Genomic DNA, 26,797 nt, shown 5'->3' on the forward strand with positions numbered 1-26,797 from the left:
CCAATGCAACCAAAATAAGAAGGGAAGCAACAAATTGGGGGGGGGGGGATCTTCATAGCAAAAACCTCTGACAAAGGTCTAATTACTCAAATTCATAAAGAGCTAAACCAATTGTACAAAAAAATCAGGCCATTCTCCAATTGATAAATGGGCAAGGGACATGGATAGGCAATTTTCAGATAAAGAAATCAACACATGAAAGCACGTGAAAAAGTGTTCTAAATCTCTTATACTCAGAGATATGCAAATCAAAACAACTCTGAGGTACCACCTCACACCCAGTAGATTGGCTAACATGACAGCAAAGGAAAGTAATGAATGTTGGAGGGGATGTGGCAAAATTGAGACATTAATGCATTGCTGGTGGGGTTATGAATTGATCCAACCATTCTGGAAGGCAATTTGAAACTATGCCCAAAGGGGACTAAAAGACTGTCTGTCCTTTGATCCAGCCATAGCACTGCTGGGTTTATACCCCAAAAAGATAATAAGGAAAAATATTTGTACTAGAATATTCATAGCTGCATTCTTTGTGTTAGCAAAAAATTGGAAAATGAGGGGAATGCCCTTCAATTGGGAATGACTGAACAAATTGTGGTATCTGTTCATGATGGAATACTATTGTGCTCAAAGGAATAATGAACTAGAGGAATTCCATGTGAACTGGAGTGACCTCCAAGAATTTATGCAAAGTGAAAGGAGCAGAACCAGGAAAACATTGTACACAGAGACTAATACATTGTGGTACAATCGAATGTAATGAACTTCTCTAGTAGTAGCAATGCAATGATCCAGAACAATTCAGAGGGATCTATGAGAAAGAACACTATCTTCATCCAAAGGAAGAACTGGGGGAGCAGAAACACAAAAGAAAAACTACTGCTTGATCACATGTGTCGATGAGGATATGATTGGGGATATAGACTCTAAATGATCACCCTATGCAAACATCAACAGTATGGAAATAAGTTTTGATCAAAATCACATGTAAAACCCAGTGGGATTAGGAGTCAGCTATGGGAGGGGGTGGAGGGAGAGGAGGGAAAGAACATGATTCTTATAACCAAGGAAAAAATATTCTAAATTGACTAATTAAATAAAATTGAAAAAAAGAATCTTCCCTCTCACACCCAGCCTTCCCTTTAACTGGTCTCTTCTTCCACCAGCTCCCATCCATTCCCAGAGATTCAGTTTTATAAACTTGGAGTCATCCTTGAGTCTTCCCTTTCCATTATACCCCCTAGACAGTTTATCACCAAGTCCATTTCTACCTTTGGTATATCTATCATTCTTCATTTCCTCCTTTTCCCTTCACTAAACCCAGCCTAGTTTAGGCTCTTGCCACTCTCTCCCTTTATCGCCTTTTTAATTAAAGCCCTACCTATAACCTCTTCTCCTCAATCCACCCATCACCTTGCAACATGAATCATCTTTCTAATGTGCTTTTCTAATCTCATCATGTTTATGCTCAAAACTCCCATGGGTCCTCTATTGCTGAGGGGAGAAACCATAAAGTCCCAAAATAAGGGGATTAAGCTAGATGGCCTCCAAAGCCTCTTCTTTGACTCTTTGTGATCCCATTTGGGGTTTTCTTGGCAGAGATACTGGAGTGGTTTACCATTTCCTTCTTCATCTCACTTTACATATGAGGAAACTGAGGCTACCCATGTTAAGTGACTTGCCCAGGGTTACACAACTTCCGAAGTGCCTGAAGCCAGATTTGAACCCAGGAAGATGAGTCTTCCTAATTCCAGGTCCAGTGTTCTATCCATTGTGCAACCTCACTGCCCAAAGGTCTTTTCTAGCCCTAGAATCTATGATCCCAACTATGGCTCCTAACATTCAAAACTCCTCACAATCTAGCTTCAATTTCCCCTTCCAGTCTTGTCTCACACTCCCTACTGCCCCTTACTTCTCCTATCTAAAATATTAAACCCTAACCCCAGTCAATCCCATCCTTTCCTTTCTAGCTTGGGTGTCTTGTTTCTGTTTCTGCCATACCTAGAATGCACTTTCTCCCACCTAGAATGTACTTTCTCCCATTTCTTCCTATTGAAGTCTCTCTCTTCATTTAAATTTTCAATTAAGTGTCACTTCTTCCCTGAAGTCTTTGTATTTACAGGAACATAGATTTAGAACAAGAAGGGTCCTTAGAAATCTTTGAGCCTAGGGCAGCTAGGTGGCCTAGTGGATAGAGAGCCAGCCCTGGAGATGGGAAATCCTGGTTTCAATTCTGGCCTCAGATACTTCCTACCTGTGGGACCCTGGGAAAGTCACTTAATCCCAATTGTCTATCCCATTACCCTTCATGTCAATTCTAAGACAGAAAGTATGACTTTAAAAGAAAAACCGAAATCCTTGAGTCTTACTCCCTCATTTTGCAAATGAGAAAAATAAAGGTCCAATGAGATTAACTAACTTGCCCAGGATCCCACAGCTATTAGGTGTCTGAGTTAGGATTTAAATCCAGGGGATATAAAATATTATCTTTGGGGCACAAATGGGTGTGACGTTAAACTGATCATTTTTTCTGAATTATTGGACCCAGACATTGTAAGGTCTTCTTCTCTTCCTCTCTTGAAAGGGCAGTAAATAGCCTATTAATCAGTAAAGATTTGTAAGCCAACAAGAGGAGATTAAGAGGCTGTCTAAGAGTGAGCCTAGAATTAGAGACTGGGCAAATGAGCTTGGTCCAGAGCTCTGGTTAAATCCCAGCTTGGTGGAGAGTATTCTAGCACAGGTTCTGGGAGCAGTAAGGGAGAATTCAGTGAGATCCTGAGGCATCATCCTTTATGTAGGCTTGAAGGAACAGCCTTAGATACTTCAGTGTCCCATAATAAGACAGGGATACTTGACATTCTAAGAAGTGGAGGGATGGGGCTTTGATCTGTAGTCTCAGTATCTCCCATCCCTTAGAACAATAACTCTAGCCCTTTGGGCTTAGCAGAGTAGTCACCAACACAGAGTAATCACTAGGGCCACCTCAGACCCAGGGGGAGGAGGTGATGTGGAGGGTACTTAAGGCCCAGTCTGACCCCAAATTCCCTCCCTTCCCTACTCCATGCCACCCTCTACGTCCCCTCATTAGAGTTACTGTGAGTTTAGATCCTAGAAACAGAACTTTTGTCTCCAAATGGTCTGTAAAAGGGCACAGATATTCCCTGGGAGTGCTCTGCATGCCTTTCTCTATCCCTCTTTGAGCAGCATTAACGAATGTATCATATTAGTGGTCCATTACCTAGAATGGTCCAGAGAAGGAGGTTTGAAGGTGCTAGCTCCCAAAATGGGTTTTTTGGGGGTGTGTGCAAAGAGGAAGGAATTGAGGTTCCCTGGTTCAAGGAAAACAAGACAACTAAAATGAATGAGAAGGAAGCCCTTTAATGGGGGTCAGCAGTCAGAAGGATGAAGGTAGCACCAAAAGGTAGAAGTGGACAGAGGACCCTGGGGCCTTGTTCCCTGGTCTCTTCCCTGAGGAACATATCCCTAAGGGCACAAGAACACTTCCCCCAAGGTATAAGAGAGACATTGGAGGTGGACTTGAATATATTATGTGAAAAGGAAAATGAACTGAGAAAGGAGGGCAGGGTTCTGGAGCTCATATCACTAGATTAGACTCCTAAGACACCATGACCCTACCCCAATTCCTGGGGCAAATGTATGTGTCAATGAAGTGGCCTCTGTGTGTGTGTCTGTGTGTCTTTGTGAGATGGACAAGAAGGCAAAGGCCACTTGGTTCCAGTTGTTTAGGAAACATCTTTTTCCTTTCTCTGTGATGTCCCACTCTCCGCCTTCTCCATAGAAGCCACCATTTTATCACTGCAATTCTCAAAGAGGGCAATCAAGTATTTCACCCTAGTGAGTGCCCCCTTGAGAATTGCACTTCCCTTGTCTCGATCCACAAAATGGAATCCATCCCGTGGACAGCCAGCCTCTTCTTTCCTGGCCCTCCCACCACAAACCACCCAGCCTTCATCCAAATGAGCATTCCACACCACTTCAGGGAACTGACTGAAGAATCATCCCCATCAGGCCCTCTATCAGGGCTTCCTGAAAGAAAAATTATTCATGAATTACAAAATAGCAAGGTTCCTCGGAGCCAAAGGGCAGAAAGCTGGCCTGGGAGCTTTGTTGATAACACCCTTAGAAGCCTCCTCAATTTAATACTAGGAAAACTAACTCAAACTACAGGATGGACACAATACAGTCCCCACAGTTATTCCTGTGTCAACTAACAAAGTTAAGGGACACCTGCTCTCCACATCCCAGGCTTGAAGAATTCAGGAACCAGGACACCCAGCTTTACTTGTTTTTCTTTCTTCTTCTCACTCTTCCTTCCTTCCATTTCCTTCTTTATTCTTTCCTTTCTTCCTTTCTCTCTTTTATTGTCTTTTGCCTTAAAAACATATCCCTAGCACTTAGCACAGTGCCTAGAATATAGTAGATACTTAATAAATACTTATGGACTAGTTTCTCATTCTTTATCTCCTTTTTTCTTTATTTTCCTTCCTTTCTTCCTTCCTTTTCTCTCTCTTTCTTTCTCTTCCTTCCCTCCTTTCCTTTATTACTTCATTTTTCTCCTTTCCTTCTTCCTTTTTGTCATTTCTTCCTTTCTCTCCTTCCTTCTCTAGGCTCTTAAAAAGGAAAATCATTGAAGTCCAAATATATGGTCCTCTCCCCAGTAACTCCAAAGAAGTCCTGACTTCTCCCAGTCCATTTCTGAAAAGGTAAAAAGGGAGGGGGAAATCTCACCTGAAGAACTCAGATCTCAGCTAGCCATGATATGTTTCACAAATGCTAGAAAGAAGACAAAGATGGAGAATAGATTAATGTGTATGTGGGTATGAGTGTATGAGAGATGCACGTTGGTGTGCCTGTCTCCCTTATCACTCACTGATGTAGGATGAGGGTAGGTAGGATGGAGGTGGGGAAAATGAGACTCTTCTCCCCCTCAGACCAAGTCTGTGGGGAAATGACAGGTAGGAATTCCTTGGACACCCTTGGCAAGCCCTAATTTGCAAGAAGCCAGCCCATGAGACCCAGGATTTTGTCACTTGCTTATAGAATCTCTTCTCCTCTTCAGGATCAGGTCCCCAGGGCAAGGGTTTGCTGGAATACACACCCCTCAGTCCTTGGGAAGAGCCTCCCTGACTGCCGCTGTTTCTCACCTTCATAGTTGATGCAGCCATTGGCGTCTTCCTGTCCAGCCATCAGTTTCTCCACCTCATCTTCAGTCAGTCTCTCACCTAGAAGGGTTTAAAATGTTGGTTGGAGTCACATATGGTTCTCTCTCTACTAGTGACAGGTAGGAAGGGACTGAGGATCTGCTTGTAACCAGAGGTCCTATGGCTGGCACTGCCCAGATATTCTCTGGCTGGAAAGGATCTCAAGAGGCTTCATCCATTCAAAGGATCAGAGTCATAGATTTAGAGCTAGACAGGAACTTTGGATGGCAGTGTGATTCAGTAGGAAGCACACTGGCTCCAAAGACAGAAGGCTTGGGTTCAAATCACTGTGTGTCCTTAAGCAAATGATTTAACCTCTCTGGACCTCTGGTTTCTCATCTTTAAAGTGGAGATTGGACTAGCTAGTCTTTGAAGTCCCTTCAAGCTCTAGAACAATGATTCAATAGGATTTCTCATTCAACCAACCTTAGATTCCTTCTCTAGAGGTTGGTCACACATTGGGAAACTTGAACTGAGGCCCTCTACCTCCAACTCCAATATTTTTTCTACCTCACCATTCATCTTTCTAGCCTCCATATTTAAAGCATGCTCCATCCTCACCTCTGCCTTTTAGAAGCCTGTGCTCACCTTCAGTGCCACCTCCTTCCTAAGAGAGGCCTTTCTTGATGTTCATAGTTCCTTTCCCTACCTTTCCCTCCCCTATTAGCTGTATTTCTATGGCAACCAGTTGTTTCAATCCTGCTTCAGAATATTTCCTAGATTGTGAAAACCCATGCAAAGTTAAATTTCTGCTTGCCTCAATTTCCTCATTTGTAAAATGGAGATAATAATGTTTGTTTTTCAATAGTGTCCAACTGCTCATGACCCCATTTTGAGGTTTTCTTGGCAGAGATGCTGAAATGGTTTGCCATTTCCTCATTTCTAATAATAGCACCTACCTAACAGAGAGGAATCAAATGAAACAATATTTTTTAAAGTATTTTGCACAACTTAAAAGTAGTATGGGGGTTGGGGGGCAGCTAAGTGGTTTGGTGGATAGAGATCCAGGCCTGGACACAAGAGATCTTATGTTCAAATCTGACCACAGGCACTTCCTAGTTGTGTGACCTTGAGCAAGTCTCTTAACCCCCCATTGCCTAGACCTTACCAAATTCTTCTTCCTTAGAATCAATATACAGTATTGATTCTAAACCAGAAGACAATGTTTTTTTAAAAAATGATACTAAGTATTGTTTCCAAGGTAGAAGATCAGTAAGGGCTAAATAATGGAGGTTTCCCAGGTTCACACAGTTAGGAAGTATCTGAGACCAGATTTGAACCCAGGACTTCCTCTGTCTCCAGGCCTATTGTATCTACTGAGCTACCTAGCTGTCCTCACTTAGTATTGATTTTAAGACAAAAGGTAAGAATTTTTTGGAAATCATTATATAAATACATGATATTATTGTTACTATTATTGTTTTATATACATGTATGTGTTTTTCTCCTTATAGAAAATAAGCTCCTTGAGGGTAAGAATTGTTTCATTTTTGTCTTTGTAGCCTCAGCACCTAGAACATGAAGTGGACTGATTAGTGAGTTCAATTCAAGGTCAAATAGGAAAGTAGATTGTTAAATTTTCAATATGAGCATTTATACCTCAGAAATAAATAAATGCTATCAATTAGGACTTGATTTATTCCTTTATTGATTATCTGGGCTTATGAAAGTGATGGAAATGTTGATAATACAGATTAAATTTACTTATTTTTTTAATTATCCCTAGTTTTTTTTAATTTTATAATATTTTATTTGATCATTTCCATGCATTATTCATTGAAGACAAAGATCATTTTCTTTTCCTCCCCCCCACCCCCCGTAGCCGACGCATGATTCCACTGGGTATCACATGTGTTCTTGATTCGAACCCATTGCCATGTTGTTAATATTTGCATTAGAGTGTTCGTTTAGAGTCTCTCCTCTGACCTGTCCCCTCAACCGCTGTAGTCAGGCAGTTGCTTTTCCTCGGTGTTTCTACTCCCACAGTTTGTCCTCTGCTTATGAATAGTGTTTTTTCTCCTAGATCCCTGCAGATTGTTCAGGGACATTACACCGCCACTAATGGAGAAGTCCATTACGTTCGATTATACCACAGTGTGTACAATGTTCTCCTGGTTCTGCTCCTCTCGCTCTGCATCACTTCCTGGAGGTCATTCCAGTCTCCATGGAATTCCTCCACTTTATTATTCCTTTTTGCACAATAGTATTCCATCACCAACATATACCACAGTTTGTTCAGCCATTCCCCAATTGATGGGCATCCCCTCGCTTTCCAGTTTTTGGCCACCACAAAGAGCGCAGCTATGAATATTTTTGTACAAGTCTTTTTGGCCATTATCTCTTTGGGGTACAAGCCCAGCAGTGCTATGGCTGGATCAAAGGGTAGACATTCTTTTGTCGCCCTTTGGGCATAGTTCCAAATTGCCCTCCAGAATGGTTGGATCAATTCACAGCTCCACCAGCAATGAATTAATGTCCCTACTTTGCCACATCCCCTCCAGCATTCATTACTTTCCATAGCTGTTATGTTAGCCAATCTGCTAGGTGTGAGGTGATACCTCAGAGTTGTTTTGATTTGCATCTCTCTGATTATAAGAGATTTAGAACACTTTTTCATGTGCTTATTAATAGTTTTGATTTCTTTATCTGAGAACTGCCTATCCATGTCCCTTGCCCATTTATCAATTGGAGAATGGCTTGGTTTTTTGTACAATTGATTTAGCTCTTTATAACTTTGAGTAATTAAACCTTTGTCAGAGGTTTTTATGAAGATTTTTTTCCCCAATTTGTTGTTTCCCTTCTGATTTTAGTTACATTGGTTTTGTTTGTACAAAAGCTTTTTAATTTGATGTAGTCAAAATTATTTATTTTACATTTTGTGATTCTTTCTATGTCTTGCTTGGTTTTAAAGTCTTTCCCCTCCCAAAGGTCTGACATGTATACTATTCTGTGTTTACCCAATTTACTTATAGTTTCCTTCTTTATGTTTAAGTCACTCACCCATTTTGAATTTATCTTGGTGTAGGGTGTGAGGTGTTGATCAATTCCTAATCTCTCCCACACTGTCTTTCAATTTTCCCAGCAGTTTTTATCGAATAGTGGATTTTTGTCCCAAAAGCTGGGGTCTTTGGATTTGTCATAGACTGTCTTGCTGAGGTCGCTTTCCCCCACTCTATTCCACTGATCCTCCTTTCTGTCTCTTAGCCAGTACCAAATTGTTTTGATGACTGCTGCTTTGTAATATAGTTTAAGGTCTGGGACTGCAAGGCCCCCATCATATGTGGTTTTTTTGTTTTCATTATTTCCCTGGATATCCTTGATCTTTTGTTATTCCAAATGAACTTTGTTATGTTTTTTTCTAAATCAGTAAAGAAATTTTTTGGGAGTTCCATTGGTATGGCACTAAATAAATAATACAGATTAAATTTAAAACCGTGTCCTATATATCTTACCAATCCACCCCCAGTTCCACCTTCATTATCACTCCTTTATATGTTTTCCATAATGTAAAGCACACTTCCTGGGCACAGAGTGGGCACTTAGTAATGTTTGTTCATTGATTGTTTCCATTGACATCTACTTAATCCAAAGCAAGAAAAGAAAAATGTCCCTTCTATTGGAGCTGAAGTTAGGAAGACTTGAGTTCAAATCCTGCTTCAGACACTAGTTCTATGATGCCAGGCAATTCATTTAACCTCAGTCCAAGTTTTCCTTTCAGTAAAATGGGGATCATAACAGCACCTACTTCTCAGAATTGTTGGGAGGGTCAATGAATAAAATACTATGCAAATACTAGCTATTATTATTATGCTGTCCAAAGTCTTTGGGGGGGGGGCACAGAAGACACCATAAAGATTAGCTGAAACTCCTCTGTACCACAAAGTCAGAGAAAACAGTGTCTTTGACAATACCTTCTAAAGGTCTTTCCTCTCCCCTAGGGGATCTCTGTGTTAGAGGTGAGAGGATGCTGGCATAATAATGGGAATAACAGGTACAGTCCTAAGGAGATTCAAGTCTTTGCCTCATGCTGCTTCCCAGCCTACAGTATCTAACCGTGTTCCTCCAAGCCATCTCAAGGGACTCATGGGGCAGTAGGTAGGTAGAGACTTACCTAGGGTGGCCAGCACATGGCGCAGCTCAGCCCCCATGACAGTTCCATTGCCTTCCTTATCAAAGACTCTCAACCCCTCTACAAAATCTTCATATGTGCCAGTGTCCTTGCACTTGGCAATATGCTGCAACATTGGCAAGAAGGTTTCAAAATCCATCATTTTGGAATTGAGTTCTGTGGGGACAGAGAAGGGAGATGGGGAAGTTAAGAGCAAATATTCGCAAGAGCATATGAACACATACACACACACATCCGTGACCCAGACCTACTTCAGAAGGAGTAAGGTACTCTCATGGGGGAATAGATGAATTAGGGGAAAATATATCAGGATGTCCTCCAGAGAAGTAGGTCAAATGACTTCACTTACCCTCGAATCTATCATTTTCTTGATCTATCTGCCTGGCCTTTGTTTACCAAGATCCTTGGGGCCTTGATATCTGTCCAAGGACTTTCCTTGCCAGAATTTAAGGCCTACCTAGTTTTTCCATCTGCCATGAACCAAACATGAACATGAGCCTTCCTTTAGGTGTTGTGTCCCCTAGTTAGAATATGTGCTCTGTAAACATGGAGATTTGAACCCCAAACTTCAATTCCCAGAAGTCCTTGGTAGTTCCCAGAATTTCCCAAAAATCTCACTATTGATACCCACCTGGGCAGAGAACAAAATGGGTATTTAAACTGCCTGTACCACCTACTTGAGCTCTGCTTCCACTTATAGGCTCACGTGTCTCTCTACCAGGCAGGCAAGATGTAGATTGCACGTGCTTTTCTTATTTTGTATTTCTTTGTTTCTTCATTCTAATAATCTTTAATAAACCTCATAAAATATAATACTTTTAGTAGAAAAACTAATTTTAATTTTAATAGTTGTGGCGACCAAATGGGGAAAAAAAAACCTCTCAAAAAAAAAAGATAGCCTAGATAATGATTTCTAAGCCATGTTTCTCCAAGGCTTTTTAGCAAGCCCCTTGACTCATCTTGCTCCTGCCTGCAATCCAGACCCAGAATTGTGCACACTTGATCCCGGCCCTACCCACCCTAGCGGCTCCTGCTCCTGGTCTCTCTCATTCACCTGGCCCAGCTGATACCTGCTGCAGCAACTCTGGCCTCCGACCCAGATGGCTCATAGCCCCAGGCCCAGGCCCAGGACCCAGGCTGCTGGTAGCAGACCCAATTTCTTCAGGATCAAAAATCAGCTAGTAAAAAACGGGGGTGATTTTTCTTTAGGCTACGATTAGCCTCCACATGGCAAGGGGCAGGGGATAGAGGGGGAGAAAGAGGAGAAGGAAGAGATTTTTCCAAACAGGATCTTAAAAGCATGGCTACTTTAAAAGGATATCTTTTGACTGTATTGATTCTTTCACTTAGCTCACCTGGGAGTCAGGAGAGAATTTCAACTCCCTGCAATTCTTTGGCCCAAATTGAGATTCCTAAAACATCCTCACTATGGGGAAGCAGCTCAGTGGCTCAATGAACTGAGAGCCAGGCCTAGAGGCAGGAGGTCCTAGGTTGAAATATGGCCTCAGACACTTCCTGGCAGTGTGGTGCTGGGCAGGTCATTTAACCCCCATTGCCTACCCCTTACCAGTCTTCTGCCTTCTGACAATAGGCATCTAAATGGATAAAAACCCAAGGAACTTGAAAGAGACTGGAGGTTATATTTTTAAGGCTTTTCGGACTCCAATGTTTTATAGAAATCTCTGTATTCGATTGCATTTTGCTGATTGTTTTAAGTTTTAACTTTGTGATTATAAGTTCATATATTACTGCATTCAATACTATTCTGTTACGCTGAATCATTTTAATGTACTGGGTTTTGACTACTATTAAATTTTGTTGCTTTTCCTCTATAACTGTGCTGAACAAACATTATTGAGTAAGCCCATATAAAAACAGCTTTTCTATTTTTGACTTTGTAAATTGTTACATAGAGGATAGATGGACTCCATCAGAAAAATGGCTACAATTATATAACAAACTTTGGAAAAAGTTTAATGAACTAAATATCTCAAATTGATTTTAAGGGTTCTTTAGACATGATTTTTAGAAATTTTTTTTCTACAACTCTGATTGATAATTTTGCCTGCCCCTAGCAGGAGGTAAGGCCCATTTTAGTAGCTGAAGTGAAATACAATTATAATCCCCAACTCCCACATTTAGAAAAATGTGAATGGAAGCTGGGAAGTTAATCCCAGGGCATATAGTACCCCTGGATGGCCCCCCAAAAGTGGAGCATCTCTCATTTACACCTTCAACTCACTTTATCCAACATCAACAGTACAGGGGTTTGGGTTTTTCCTAGACTCCTCTGCCACATTTTTGTAATGATATCTAGATTTCTTGATGACATTCAAAACCCAAAATAAGTTTCACTTTGTTTAAATATGTTTACCAAGGTTGAAATATTTGCTACATTTGTAAAAATTGTGACAAATATCCATCAATGATTATAAGCTACATTTTGAATTTTAAAACTCTTTTATTATATTTTTCTTGCATGTGCAATATACTATTTCAGTTTTTTTATTTTTCTTCTCCTTTTTATATAATTGAAGCACATCACCATTATTAAGATTTTCTTTAACATTTTTGATTTTGCAGTAATATAAGTTTAAAATACATTTGCTATAATGTCAATGCATGCCCCAAAAGCTTGAGACTATAAAAATGATGCCACTAATTGTTTAAAATAAATTATGGGACTTGGCTTAATGATTCTGTCTGATTCCAGGACAAGATATACAAAAGAGCCATTGCACAGGGACAAAGAAATCAATCCAGGCAGAATTGATGCACTTCTAAACCAATACAAAGGACTTGACTTAACTTAACATATGTTAAGATGTAGGCCTTCCTTGTATCCACACTCTTTGTGAAAATACTTACAGACGAGTATCCCAAACTTGGCTCCTACTTGGCTTCTATAATCTAGTCCCTATTCTGTCTTTCATAGTGTGGCAAACTTTCTGTAGTCCTGGCTACTGACTGGGTAAATGTTTACTTGCTTATATCATTTTAATTGGGCCCTGATTCAAGGACCTGTTATAGATTTATTTTTCCTTTGCTTGGAATTTTTACACATAAAACTTTGATAGTCTATATTTCATCCAGAAATTGTTTTTTTAATTTGGATTTTTCTGATGTCTTTTTAATTTCTCTTGCCAATTGATTCATATACCTCATAACCCAGCCATGCATCCCTAAATGATCCCTGTGTTTTTCAATCACCCTCTTCACAGGGGAATGTAAAAATATTATTATTTTAAATTGCAAAGTTTAAATTCTTTTTGAGAAGAATTTTAGGTTAAGAAACATGCTACCTTTCCAAATACAGAAACTGAACTGTTTGAAGAAGACACCATGAAGATGTTTCCAGACCACAAGCTGCATGAGAAGATCAAGAATGAAGGGTGTGGTTGATTGAACATTTATTTGTATGTATACTTTCATGCCAAAGGGGACTGCCGCCTAACTGGCTTTTTGTCAATGCGTCTAGCAATTATTGGTTTTGTTCTTTTCCTCTTATTCTCAAATTATTGTCATCTTTAAGTTGATTATATTTTCATGATCCTTTTGAGGAAACTTTTCCCAATACAATCAAATGGGGGGGGGGTGTAAAAATGAAGATTTGGACCCTGGACTTCAATTCCCAGAAATCCTTGGTAGTTCCCAGAATTCCCCAAAAATCTCATTGGAGATACCCACCTGGGCCGAGAACAAAATGGGTATTTAAACTGACTGTACCACCTACTTGTGCTCTGCTTCCACTTATAGGTTCATGTGTCTCTCTACCAGGCAGGCAAGATGTAGGTTGCATGTGCTTTTCTTATTTTGTATTGCTTTATTTCTTAATTCTAATAATCTTTAATAAACCTCATAAAATATAATACTTTTAGTAGAAAAACTAATTTAATTGTTACAGCTCCTAGAAGTTGGGGGCTGTCTCAATTTTTTCTTGTATACTCAAGAGTTTTGCATAGTACCCAGTATATAGTAAAACCTAATAAATACTTTTCTATTTCTATTCTGTTTCTCATGGTTAGAACCAATCATGTAAGATGTCTCTGCTTAAAACAACTCCTTTATTCCTTATCACTGTTTTTTTAACCCTTACCTTATGTCTTAGAAAAATCAATAAGGCAGAAGAGTGGTAAAGGCTAAGCAATGGAGGTTAAGTGACTTGCCTAGAGTCACACAGGGGGGAAGTATCTGAGGCCAGGTTTGAACCCAGGACCTCCCATCTCTAGGCCTGGCTTTCAACCTACTGAGCCACCTAGCTACACAATCTCTATTGACTTTTTTTAAATTTAATTTAATTTTAAAATTTTCCATAGCTACATGATTCTTGTTGTCTCCCTCCCCTCTTCCCTCTTCCATCCTGGAGTTGACAAGCAATTTCACTAGGTTATACATATATTATCACTCAAAACCTATTTCCATGTTAATAATTTTTGTAATAAAGTAGTCTTTTAAAACCAAAACCCCAAATCATACACCCATATAAATAAGCATTCTATTGACTTTTGAATAAAATTTGGGCTCCTTTGCTTAACATTCAAGGTTCTCCATAATCTGACATGTACTTTCTGAGGACAAGTGTACTGCTAATCTAGAGTAATGCCCTTAATGAGAATTCTGGCACAAAGAGGAGAGACAGTAGCAGATCATTAGGCTCCCCTTATCTCAGACATAGACATCAACCTAATCACCTCCCTACAAACCCAAGGTAGGCTGAAAAGCTTAATGGGTATTCGAAACAGGGCTATCCTTGGTTTGGTGACAAAGTTTCACTGCCACCAATCCCTTTGGTGCTCATTGCTGTGCTGGCTACACAAGATCCTCAAGGTCATCCATCATCACTCAAATAAGCCTGTGGAAAAAGACTTCCAAGTGCATCTTACCTTCTGCTCTACAGTAAAAAGAGTGTCCCTATCTCTCTTCTTTAAAGATATAAGATTCTCATCAAGAGGACTGATTTCCAAGGACAGCCTTTCACCTTGCTTATATGAGCTGGCTACAGGCAGCCCTGGTATAGGAGACTGGTAGCTACCATGGGACTATTGTCAATAGCTGCTGTTTCCCCATTCCAACAGCTCAACTGCCCTGGATTCTTTGCTGTGCAAACACCTCTGAACAAAGAGATAGATTGGGATGCAGGTAGGGCTTGGTAAAAATACCTCTCACATTGAATTCCTTGGGTAGTTGCTTTCTTCCCCTGTAGGTAAGTCTAAGGTCACTTACCTTCCTGTTTGGGTCTCCCCAGCACTCGAAGAACCTCAGCCTGGGTTGGGTTCTGACCCAGTGCTCTCATCACATCCCCACACTGCCCATATGTGATTTTCATCTCTGACTTGGGGGTCCGATCAAATAGGGAAAAGGCTTCCTTGAACTCTGGTAAGAATGAGGGAGAAATATCAGATAAGGATGATGACACATGAGGTGCTCAAAACACAGAACAAGCCAGGATGGAATGTTCTCTAAGTTTTTGTCCTAAACTTTCCCCCAAACCCATCATTCTGGAGCAACTATTAATTTTGAATCTAATTATAGTTAGTTTTATATAGCTTTTTTCCTTTCTTTTTAAAAACATTTATTTTCCCAATTATATGTAACTATTGGGTTTTTTTGTTTTGTTTTGTTTTTTTTAAACCCTTACCTTCCGTCTTGGAGTCAATACTGTGTATTGGCTCCAAGGCAGAAGAGTGGTAAAGGCTAGGCAATGGGGGTCAAGTGACTTGCCCAGGGTCACACAGCTGGGAAGTGTCTGAGGCCAGATTTGAACCTAGGACCTCCCATTTCTAGACCTGGTTCTCAATCCACTGAGCTACCCAGCTGCCCCCTAACAATTAGTTTTGTACAACTTCTGAAAGAGGTGAGGACAGTGTCTTTCACCTCATATGGCAGATGAAGGAGTGAAGAAGGAAGGCATCTAAAAAGCTGTATTTTTCATGTAAGAATGGGAATTCTCTGAAGGCAGGAACTATGTTTTTCTCTCACTCTAGAAGATCCCAAAGGGCAAAAATTGTGCCTTTCCTCCCTCAAATGAAGGATTCCTTAAGAGCAGAGACTTTGTCTCCTCCTCAGTCTAGGGGCTTCCAGAAGATAGGGGTTGTAGTCTCTCTGGCATTAATGCCTAACATATAATTGGACACCCCAGAAGGGTCGAGCAATTAGCCTATTGACTAATGATCTGAGTAATGCATAAAGGGGTAGTGACCCAAAGCTACTCACCTTCTATTTGCTCTGGAGTGAACTCAATCTGAAATAGAAACCAGAGGAAAAGTTCTAATTACTGCCGTGGACTCTCAAAAACCCTCTCAACAAAGCCCAATGAAGAAACCTAGCCCTTGACACCAACCTGAAAGAAAAATGCCTTGAAAGTTCTTTTTTATTTATTTACCTTTATATGTATGAATATAATATAATATGATATTATTTGTTTTAAATATGTAATAAAGTATAAAAATATGCTTATCCAAGAGAAACAAATTTTTTCATTAACTATGTCCAAAAATTTATATCTCATTCTTTTTTCCCCCTTCCCTCCTACCTTTCCCCTTCCCAAAAAGGCAGGTAATGTGATATAGGTTGTACAACATTGGGAAACATTTTTTAAGCCCTTACCTTCTGTCTTAGAATTGGTACTAAGTATTGATTCTTTCTTTTTATTTGAAAATTTTTATTTAATTGATTAATTTAGAATATTTTTCCATGGTTCCATGATTCATGATCTTTTTTTTCCCTTTTCCCACCTCCCTCCCATAGCCAATGAGCAATTCCACTGGGTTTTCCATGTCATTGATCAAGACCTATTTCCATATTATTGATATTTTCACTAGAGTGATCATTTAGAGTCTACATCCCCAGTCATCTCCCCATCTCCCCATGTGATCAAGCAGCTGTTTTTCTTCTGTGTTTCTACTCCCACAGTTCTAAATATTGATTCTAAGACAGAAGCATGGTTAGAGCTAAGTAATCATGTTTAACTTACTTGCCCAGGGTCACGCAGCTAGGAAATGTCTGAGGACAGATTTGGAGCTAGAACCTCCTATCTCCAGGCCTGGCTCTCTTATCCACTGTGCTACCTTCCTGCCCCTTGAGAACATTATCAAGCATTTTAATAAAATATTGTTAAGTGAATGATGAACATTCAGAGAAGAGTAACCAGGGACCTCTCATGCCTTCTGAAAACTGTTTGAAGGAACTGGGAATATTTAGTATAGAGTAGAGAAGACCTAGGGGGACATGTGATCCTTGTCTTCAAGCCTTTGAAAAATTTTCAGGTGAAAAAAAGGATTAATCTTGTTCAGTTTGGTTCTAGAGGACAGGACTAAGAATAAAAAATGGTTATTGCTGAGAAGCAGATTTCAGTTCAATATAAGGAAAAATTCCTAACAATTAGCTCTCCCAGAATGCCTCAGGAGGTAACCCCTGCCCCCCTCCAACTTGTAAATAATCTTCAAGTGAAATCTGATTCATTATAAAAGGGATCTTTGTTAGGTTGTGGGTCCATAGGATCATAGAATTAGAAGTGGAAGAGAACAGAAATTTCTCATTTTATAGATGAAGAAACTGAAAAAACAAAGAGGTTGTGTCACTTGTCACAAAACTAAGAAATATCTAAGGGAAAAATTGAACCCAGATCATTCTGAGTGTAAGATGAATTCCCTGGTCATCACTGAATGTATCTTGCTGCCTTGGATGATTTTGGAAGACTCTTTCATCTCTGAAACTGTGCATCTCCTCCAGACTCTTTCACTGTGTTTTAGTTTGGGGTTTTTTAAACATTTGGCTGACATATGAGACAACTCTCCAGAAGCTGTATGTCCACGAGGGTTGGACTTTCATCCTGGGGACTCTTTTTTGGAGAGAGTGTGGAAGAATCTGAGTCCCTGGTACTTGGAGGAACGGTCAACTCCTGATGCCCTGTTCACTTTCCTGCTCCCTAATGCCAAGGGCAAACTCCCACTCCCAGGACTAATCCAGGTCTCATCCAATAAGAAGAGAAGAAAGATGATCCTATTCAAACCGAGTGTCTGTATGATGTGTTGCTATGGGATAGGGAAGGGGAGCAGAGAAGCAGAATCCCAAACATTCATGGCTCTTCCCTCAGACAGGTCCCTCAGTCATCACTGGCTCTGTCCCACAGCAACTGACACACACCCAGCCCCACTCACAGGGAGCTCAGTGTCTCAGACAGGCATGCCAACCACACCACGGAAACTCTAAACTGAGGTATGAATGGATAGGAATGTCACATACTGGCCACAAGGGCCTCTTGGGGGTGGGGGAGGGTTGGGGAACTGGAGGAAGAGCTGGAGAGAGGAGAAGCGGGTCTATCCCTATCCCCAATTCTCTCGAATCCATGGATACCTTGAGCTCCTGGGCAATCTGAGGAAGTCTCTAAGAGGAGGAGGGATATCTCCCCCCACCCCATTTTAGCATTTCATTTTAACAGTGGATGAAGGTATAGCAGCTCTACTGTTTTCTTTCTGTACAGCCTTGGACAAATCACCTTCTGTTTCCTCATTTCCCTCATCTGTAAAATGAAGGGGTCCAATTAGACATTCTCTGAAGTTCTTTTTGGTTATTATTCTATGACTTTAGGGTTTTAGGGTAGAAGAGTCCTGAGAAGCTGGAGAGAAGGTCTGGATGTGAACACCCACAGAACTGAACTGAACTTTGAAGAAACACGAGAGTCCTGTGAGCCCCCTCCATCCACTTCCTTCCTTCCCATCCTTCACTCCAATTTCTGGCCATTGGCTCTGGGCTCTCAGTCACTTTTCTCTGCTCAGACAGGCCGGCAGAGCCACTTCGTGTGAATAAGCATAATGAGGTCTGAGATAAATCAAGGACGGTAGCCATCTCCCCACAACCTCCCTCCTTCACGCCTGGCAGCCTCGTGCAGCCCGGACTTCCAAGCATCCTTCACGCATCTAACCCAAATCTCCCTTGTTTCCCCAGTTTCAAGCCTTACTGAACTGAAAACTTCTAAGGGCTAAATTTGCCCAGGGTTCAAAAGAGGCAGCAAGGTTAACTTGGGGAGCCCTGGCCCAGGTGGCTGACTGTATTTGGAACCTAACACACTTCCTAGCAAACCACTTCATCTCTCAGGGGCCTCAACATCCTGATCTGTAAAATAGGAATATGATTCTTAGACTGACCATCTTTCCAGAGGGGCTGTAAAGAAGACTATAAAAATGAGATCTGGGAGCAGTGGATTGAGTCAGGCCTGGAGATGGAAGGTCTTGGGTTCAAATCTGACCTCAGACACTTCCTAGCTGTATATCTCTGGGCAAGGTTCTTAACCCACAGTTGCCTAGTCCCTGCCACTCATCCACCTTGGAACCAATATTCAGTGTTGATGCTAAGCAGGAAGGCAAGGATTTAAAAAAATTTTTTTAAAAAGAAATGCATTCTTATTATTACAGTCAAAAAGTGTCAGAGATAGCAGGAACGCTGGAGACCATCAAGTCAAACCCTTTCACATAACAGATGCAGAAACTGAGGTCTGGAAAGAGACAGTGCAAGGTCAGACAGAAGCAGACAGAAGAAATAAATTTAGGACTTTGTATTCTAATGTTTTTCCCACCACACCAAGTTGAAGAGTGGAAATATTCTATCCTCAACAGCATGGGTGCCTTCTAGAGCTGCCCAGGCCGTGCCTCTCTCCCTAGGCTGGCCAGGGAAGAGAGGAAGAGTCACCCCAGCTGCTCTCTCTGATTTGTCCCTCTCCTCCCTCCCCAATCCTCGCTGCCCCCCCCCATCAGAGCTGTGGAAGCAGCCAGATCCCTCGCTCTGGGGGTCACGGGGGGGGGGGAGATTTATGAGGTGTGAGCTGGATAGGAGCCTGCCTGGCCCCACTGTGCCTGGGCACCCATCAGGGCATGCTTGCAGCTGGTGCTTTTGATGCTATTTTCTCCCTCAGAGAAGGCAACCGCAAACAGGCCCAGGGTGTAAGTCATCATTTCCCACTGGAAGCCGTATGTTCCAGGTCTAAACTGAGAGCAGAGGGAGGGGAAGTGAGAGGGTGAGAGAGACAGAGTGTGTAGGAGAGACAGAGACAGAGAGAGATGGGGAGAGAGATGGGAGATAGAGATACAGAGCCAGACAGAGAGAGCGAGCCACAGCCAAAGACGTCTGCATGAGGATCAAAGCATGCCATCTTCGACTGCATGTCCTTCATGCGATTTCCACTGTGTCTTCTGTCATGACATGAGCAATATGGAAATACATCTGACCTGAAAGGAGGGGCAGAGCCTGGAACTGACTCTTCATCTCCTCGGGGAAGAGAGGGAGGAGAAAATCTGAATTCTAAAATGCCCAAAAAAGGGTGTAAAAATGGTTTCTACACATTACTGAATAAATGTTAGAGTGGTGGGGAAAAAAGACAAAGAGAAAAAATATACAAAGGACATCAAGACAGGAAAGGCAGAAAGAGTGAGGGAAAAAAATAGAGATAGATGGAGAAACATGTAAAATCTGAGAAAGAAACAGACAGACACAGACACAGACACAATGAGGGAGAGGGAGAGAGCCAAGACAAAGAGGAAGAAGGAGGGATACAGAGACGGACAGTGAAGGAGAGAGGGGAGAGAGTGTGTGCACATCACTATTGGGGTATATGGATGTGTATTTCTAAGTATGCAATTTGGGTCTATGAACACAAAACATTAAAAAAAAAACCCTCACCTTCTGTCTTAGAATCAATACTGTGTGTTGGTTCTGAGGCAGAAGAGTGGTAAAGGCTAGTGGGGGTTAAGTGACTTGCCCAGGGTCACACAGCTGGGAAGTATCTGAGGCCACAGTCCTTTTTAACAGAAGATAAGACTCAGAGTAAGAAGGTAAGAGGCCTCCTGATTTCCAATCCAGGGCTCAGGATGAGCCCCCTCAAGGCTAAGGGAACGTCTGAGAACCTGTCAATCTCTACCTTCCACTCTGCTTATCTACAAACCATGCAATTTATTTTTATCTCAGCCCCTTTGGCCCCTCTGCAACCTATTCTAGGGTCCCTGGTGGGCTGAGGCAGGAGGAGGGGCTGTTGTCTGGAAAATATTCCAGGTCTATTCTTGGACACATCACAAGCAATGTGATGTTGCCCACTTTGGCTGTGATAACCTCCATGGTCAGCTCACAGTGGCCTCGTGGGCCACTCTAATAAGTAATTCTTGAGTATTGGAATAGCATCAGAGAATGTTAGAGGCATTCAGAGGGATAGTAGAATGTCATCAAAGGCCAGAAAAATTCCATTCCACACAAATTAGAGAAGCAATTTGTCATATTTGAACCCAAGTCCTCAGAATACAGATCCACCTTGAGTGGATCACTTCTCTCCCCTGGGTGGAATAGAATCTTTCTAGTCAGTTTAGTCTAATCAGAAGAGTCCGAGATGTGGTCATGAAGATAGTCTACTAAGGCCTGGCAAATCTGGGATATGGGCCAGTAGAACCCTCACTCTTTTGAAGTACAATTATTATTAATATTAAACTGGTCCTCAGTTTCCTCATCTGTTCAAAAGCCAGGTCTGACAGAATAGAGAACCTCCAAGATCCCTTCCGACTATAAGTCATTGATCTAGTCTTAAATGGTCTTTCTTTGCTGGTCAGTTCCTATATAAATTTGTCATATAGCAAGTTAATAGTTGAGTCATCCGTTAAGTCACTCTTTCCATCATAGCACATGGCATTCCAAGAGAAGAAGAATATTAACTCACTCCTGCGTAGAGCTCTGAGCTTTGCATGGCAATTTTTTTCACAAGTCATAGAGATAAATAGTGTGAGTATCATTCCCTCCCCCCCCCCATTTTACAGGTGAGTTCATTAACTTGCCCATAATCCCAGGGCTAGTGCCTGAGATGAGATTCAAACTCATGGCTGCTGTCCCCAAGTGCCCCTTAGAGAGTCTCTCAGACAATGATCTCCCCAATCCTAGACCTTCCTGAGCCTCATTTTCCTGATCTTAAAAGGAAGGGTTTAGATTAGATTGCCTGAGAGGTTCTCAGCTCTAGGTCTGTGGTCCCATAATGCTATGTGGGCATTGGGCCATGGGAGAAGAACAGTTTATCTCTGTCACAGTCAGGGTCGGACACCCTGTCTGCCCAAGGTCAGGGATACCTGTCAACACTCTACACACACCCACTCAAGCCTCTCGAGGACTCTCTCCCAACCCAACTTTCCAGGCTGCTGGCTCTTCCTCTTCTTCTAAAGTTGTTTCCCATGTTTGAGAAACATCAAGGAGAGAGCAAGATGATGACGACAATGAGGATGATGATCACTACCATTATTAATGCCTACTATGGACCAGTCACTTTACAAATATTATCTGGTTTGATCCATAAAACAAAACTAGAAGCTAGGCACTACTGTCATCCTATTTTGAAGATAAAGAAACTGGGGCAGGTTAAATAATTTCCCCAAGATCACACAGCTATTAAGTGAGTGATGTATGATTTTAACTCGAGTCTTCTTGACTCCAATCTAGCTAGCTGTCCAGGTAAGAAATTAAGAGTTCCAATAAGTATAAAATCAAAGATTCTGTACAGTAAGATAAGGAAATTGAAATAAAAATCAATAGGCTGCTCCAGGTAACTCCAAAGTCTAAAGAAACACAGGGAGGGGCTATGACAAAGCCCTAGAGATCATCTTTAGTTTATTGTTCTTCAGTCTTTTTTGATCATGTCCAACTTTGCGACCCCATTTAGTCACATTGTCATTTCCTTCTCCAGTTCATTTTGTAGATAAGGGAAACTAAGGCAAACAGGCTTAAGAGACTTGCCCAGGGTCACCCAGCTGATAAGTGTCTGAGGCCAGATTTGAATTCATAAAGATGAATCTTCTTGACCCCAGGCTCACCACTCTGTCCACTGTGCTGTCTAGCTGCCCCTAATCTAGAGGAGGGAAATGTTTTATTGAATAGGACTGGCAATGTTAATGAACCATAATGATTTAGGAAAACTTGTGGCAGTAAGCTCTGGCTCTAGAGTCAGGGGACTTGGGGTCAAATTCTATTTGAATTAAACAAAACATCCTTTTATATCAACCCCAATAAGTAGTCATCAAGCCTTTGAAGAATTCTATTGCGCTGGAGTCTGTGACCTCCCGGGAAGCCCACTTTACTCTTCCCTACATAGTGTTAAAACCTGCCTCTCCGAGAATTATACCCATTGGTTCTGTAAGGTTCTGCTCTCTGGACCCAAGCAGAAGCAATCTAGTCCTCCTTCCACATGGTACTCCCTGACCTCATCTGTTGGCCAATACCCCTTTGCAAACAAGGCTAGATTGGTTCACAGTCAATATACATCACTGGACTTAGAGGAACTACTGGAGTTGGTACCATCTTTGAGAATCCTGCGATCACCTCTATTGTAATGTGAGGTACTAAATCATAGCTATAGAAATGGAGATCAGCATGAAATGTGAATGTGTGTGTGTGTGTGTGTGTGTGAGAGAGAGAGAGAGAGAGAGAGAGAGAGAGAGAGAGAGAGAGAGAGAGGGAGAGAGAGAGAGACAGACAGACAGACAGAGACAGAGACAGACAGAAAGACAAAGAGAGGGACAGAGAGAGACAGAAAGGCAGGGAGAGACAGAGACAGAAAGAGAGACAGAGATACAGAAAGAGAGAGAAAGACAGAAAGAAAGAGACAGAAAGAGACAGAAAGACAGACAGAAAGAGAGAGAGACAGAGATATAGAAAGAGAGAAACAGAGAGACAGAGAGAGAGAAACAGAGACACAGAGAGAGAATACAGAAAGAGAGAAGAAGACAGAGAGAGACAGAGAGAGGAGAGAGAAAGACAGAGACAGAGAGAGAGAGGGAAAGAGAGAGAGAGAGAGGGAGGGAGGGAGACAGAAAGAGAGGGAGGGAGAGAGAAGGAGAGAGGAGAGAGAGGGAGGGAGGGAGAGAGAGGGAGAGAGAGAGAGAGAGAGAGGGAGAGAAAGAGAGAAAGGGAGAGCTGGAAATAAAGACAATAAACAGAGATTTAGAGATGGGAACCTAGAAAGAGGTAGAGATGACAGAGATAGAGATGAAGAAAAATGAATGTGTGTATGACTGCTATATAAGTGATATTATTATTCATTGTTATTATTATTACCTCCATAGTATCCTGGAGTACATAGAGTGCTGGATTTGGACTTCAGGAAGATTTCTGACAATTACTAGCAGTGTGACCATGGGTAAGTCACCTCTCTGAGCCTTGGTTTTCCATTCATAAAATGGGACGTAAAGTACCAATAATACTTCTCAGGGAAGCTCAAGTGAGATCACATTCATAGAACAGCTTGGGAACTTGAAAGCACATTTTAAATATCATTTATCCATCATTTGCACCTTTTTCATTAGTGCAAGTGATTTGAAGTAGCTTTTTCCCCCCAGGGCTGGGATTTTGAAAAGGGATAATGAGAAGGTTTCAGGGGGTGGACAAGACAGGCCCCATCCAGGAAGGTGACCAAGGCTGGGAAGGAGGGGGAGGGGGGGCCTGGGGCTAGAGGGACCAACCTTAGCCAAGGACACAGTCAAACATTCCCCCCCTCCCATATGCTAAAATATCAGCCGTGCTGCTATGTGGAATGCCAGAGCCCTAAAGTCACATCCCCAGGGTGGACCTGGACCTACCTTCCTTGTCCTTTTAGAGCATTCAGAGCTGTAAAACCATTTAGAGCACAGGCTCTTAACCATTTGCACACCATAGTCCATTTTAGCAATCTGGTAAAACCTATGAACCCTTTCTCAGAAAAAAAAATCATTTCTAAATGAGTAAAATAGAATACATAGAATTACAAAAGGAAACTGATACATTGAAGTAAAAATAATTGTATTCACCATGATAATTATATTGAAATGAAAATAATTTCCTTTCTCCTACAAGGTCCTAACCCAGGTTAGGAACTCTTGTTCTAGAGAAAAGGAAACACTGAGGGTCGCTAGGACTAAAGCTAAAAACCAGGAGGGATTTCCTACCACAGGGAAGGGAAGGAGGCTTAATAATGATCTTAGAAGAATCAGATCTGTAAAATGGGCATAAAATACTTGTTTTAACTATTTCACAGGCTTGAACCACAATAAAAGTATGACATGTGTTATTTAAAGTATTCATCTCAACTACATAATCCTTGACACCTGCTCATTCTTGTTATCTTGCCTCTGTGAGAAGACATCCCACATGCATGGTGCCCTCACAAATTCTTTAGGTAACCCATTTCCCTTTGGGATCACTCTCATCTTTAGGAAGTATTTTTTTCTTATATGGAGTCGAAATCTGCCTCCCTGTTCACTTCCACTCAGTGCTCCCAATTAATTGCTATACTCTGAGGCCAAATGTAATCCCTTTCAAATATTTGAAGGCAGTTATCATCTTCCTGAGTCTTTGCTTCTCTAGACTTGATATCCCCGTTTCCTTCAATATAATCCTCCTAATGTAGAATTGTCTCTCTCTTGCCTATTGTGGTTACTGGAGGTGGGGAGGAAGCTTGGATTTGGTGGGGGAGAGAATACATGTGAGGGACAGGGTACACATGCCTAAAATAAATGTTGCCAACTTCCTAATTTTCTTGCCAATTCTCAATTCCCAGGCTGGGCAGAGTTCCTGATCTCCCCTGGAGTTAGGATCAGAGAATGTAGTCAAGGGTTAAAGATCATCCCATCCATCTCCTTGTGCTTGGAATGCTTGAGAAGGTGGTAGCATAATGGGAAAAGACCAGATTTGGAATTAGACAACATAGATCCAAATTCGAATTCTGCTATTTATACCTGGTGGCCTGAGGCAAGTCACTGAATCTCTCTTGGGGATTGGATCCCATGATCCTAAGGTTCCTTCTAGCATTATGTCTATAATTCTATGATCATCATTCAGTTGTTTCAGTTGTTTCTGACTCTTGGTGATCCCATTTGGGATTTTCTTGACAAAGATATGGGAGTAGTCTGCCATTTCCTTCTCCAGTTCATTTTACAGATGAGAAAACTGAGGCAAACAGAGTTAGGTGATTTGCCCAGGGTCACACAGCTCTCTGTTGAAAGGAAGGGTGCTCCTCCCCACATCAGTACATTTGAACAAAGCTCCAGCCATCCCATTTTAAAGTTTTGCCGGCACAACAGAAAGATCATTGAATTTGAAGCTGAAATTTATCTTAAATATTACCTAATCTACTCACCTTCTTTTACAGCTAAGAAATCTGATTCTCAGTGATTTCCCCAAGGTCACATAGAAATTTGATGGTAGAACTGGGATTTGAACCCCGATTTCTCACCTGGAAATTCAGTATTCTTTTCTCGACAAATGAAATGCCCTGCATGTCACATTTCTATTCCTTGTCTCCTCTTTTAACATTCTCTCTTCCAGCTGGGCAGTCCCCTTTATGCCATACCCTCAATGATTCCCCCCTCCCAGTCTCTGCTGGTCTCCAAGTCTTTACACCCCAACCTCTCTTCTGTAAAACCTCCTCTTCCAGAAGTCTAGCCTAACTCCATTCTATTTCATCCCTCCTTTGGATTTCAGAATCCCTCCAGAGCTGAGCCTGGAGACCTAGGGAAGAAACCTACTTTGATCTTGGAGGCATCGAACTCGACTTCCTTGGGGGGCTCAGGCTGGGGTGCTGGCGCTGGAGCTGGAGCTGGAGCTGCCTTGGGGGCAGCCTTTGCCTCCTCCTTCTTTGGATCAGGCTTCTTGGGAGCCATGGAGAGGGGCTGGTGAGGCAAAGAAAGGGGAGGTGCGAAAGTGAGCCCAGGGAGAGCAGAGCACAGGAAGGGAAGGCTCAGGGGAGCTAAGGCAGTGCAGTGCTGGACTCTGGTCTAGATCAGGGTCTTTATCTCCAGCCTTAATTGCCCCACCCCATATCACTAGTGCCCCCCCCAGCCTTCATTCCTCCCCCCTGTGGGGGTTGGGGGAGCCTTACAATAGGGACACAGCTATAAAAGGAGAAGAAGCCAGGGGGCCAGTGGCTATTTTGGAGCTGATGTAGACAGCATTGTTCAGAGTTGGCACATCTGAGGAATGGAAGGTTGTTAGGGGCGGGCGGGAGGGGGGAGGGAGGTGAGACACAGTGTGAAGGTTACAGGTCCCCTCTGCCTCTCCATTTCTGGCTTATGTAGGGGAGGATTAGTGACATTTCTCTTCTGCCACCTGGCTCTTTCCACTCCAAAGGAAAAAGAGGGGGGAAGGGGAAAGGAGAGTGGAAGGAGAATAGAGGAAGGAAAAGGAAGGGTACATAGAAAGGGGGTATAGAAAGGAAAGTAAGAAAGAAGGGAGACTAGAAAAGGGAAGAGGAGGAATCAAAGAAGGAGGGAGAGTGGAGCAAGGAGGAGGGAGAAGAAAGGAGGGAGTAAAATGGAAAAAGACTAGAAAAGGGAGAAGGGAGAATCAAAGGAGGGAGAGTGATAGAATGTGGAGGAAAAAGGCTAGAGAAAGGAATAAAGAGGAGGGAGAATAAAGGAAGAAGGGAGTATGAGAATGGGGGAGGGAGAACAGGGCA

The 26,797-nt window shown here is 42.0% G+C and overlaps 1 protein-coding gene across 1 annotated transcript; it reads right to left on the reverse strand.

The window, feature by feature from the left end:
• Positions 1-3,358: 3,358 nt before the first annotated feature.
• On the reverse strand, positions 3,359-26,120 carry MYL3 (myosin light chain 3). The gene is made up of 7 exons (XM_001367167.4): positions 25,869-26,120; positions 15,565-15,592; positions 14,575-14,724; positions 9,334-9,507; positions 5,166-5,243; positions 4,750-4,794; positions 3,359-4,047 (listed from the first exon to the last, which is right to left on the reverse strand). Exons 1-6 carry the CDS (start codon positions 26,001-26,003, stop codon positions 4,766-4,768), a joined length of 594 nt encoding a protein of 197 aa, XP_001367204.1. The 5' UTR covers positions 26,004-26,120; the 3' UTR covers positions 3,359-4,047; positions 4,750-4,765.
• Between the last annotated feature and the right edge of the window lie 677 nt (positions 26,121-26,797).

The sequence above is a fragment of the Monodelphis domestica genome, chromosome 7, assembly GCF_027887165.1.
Source record: "Monodelphis domestica isolate mMonDom1 chromosome 7, mMonDom1.pri, whole genome shotgun sequence".
In the NCBI taxonomy this organism is placed as follows: Eukaryota; Metazoa; Chordata; class Mammalia; order Didelphimorphia; family Didelphidae; genus Monodelphis; species Monodelphis domestica.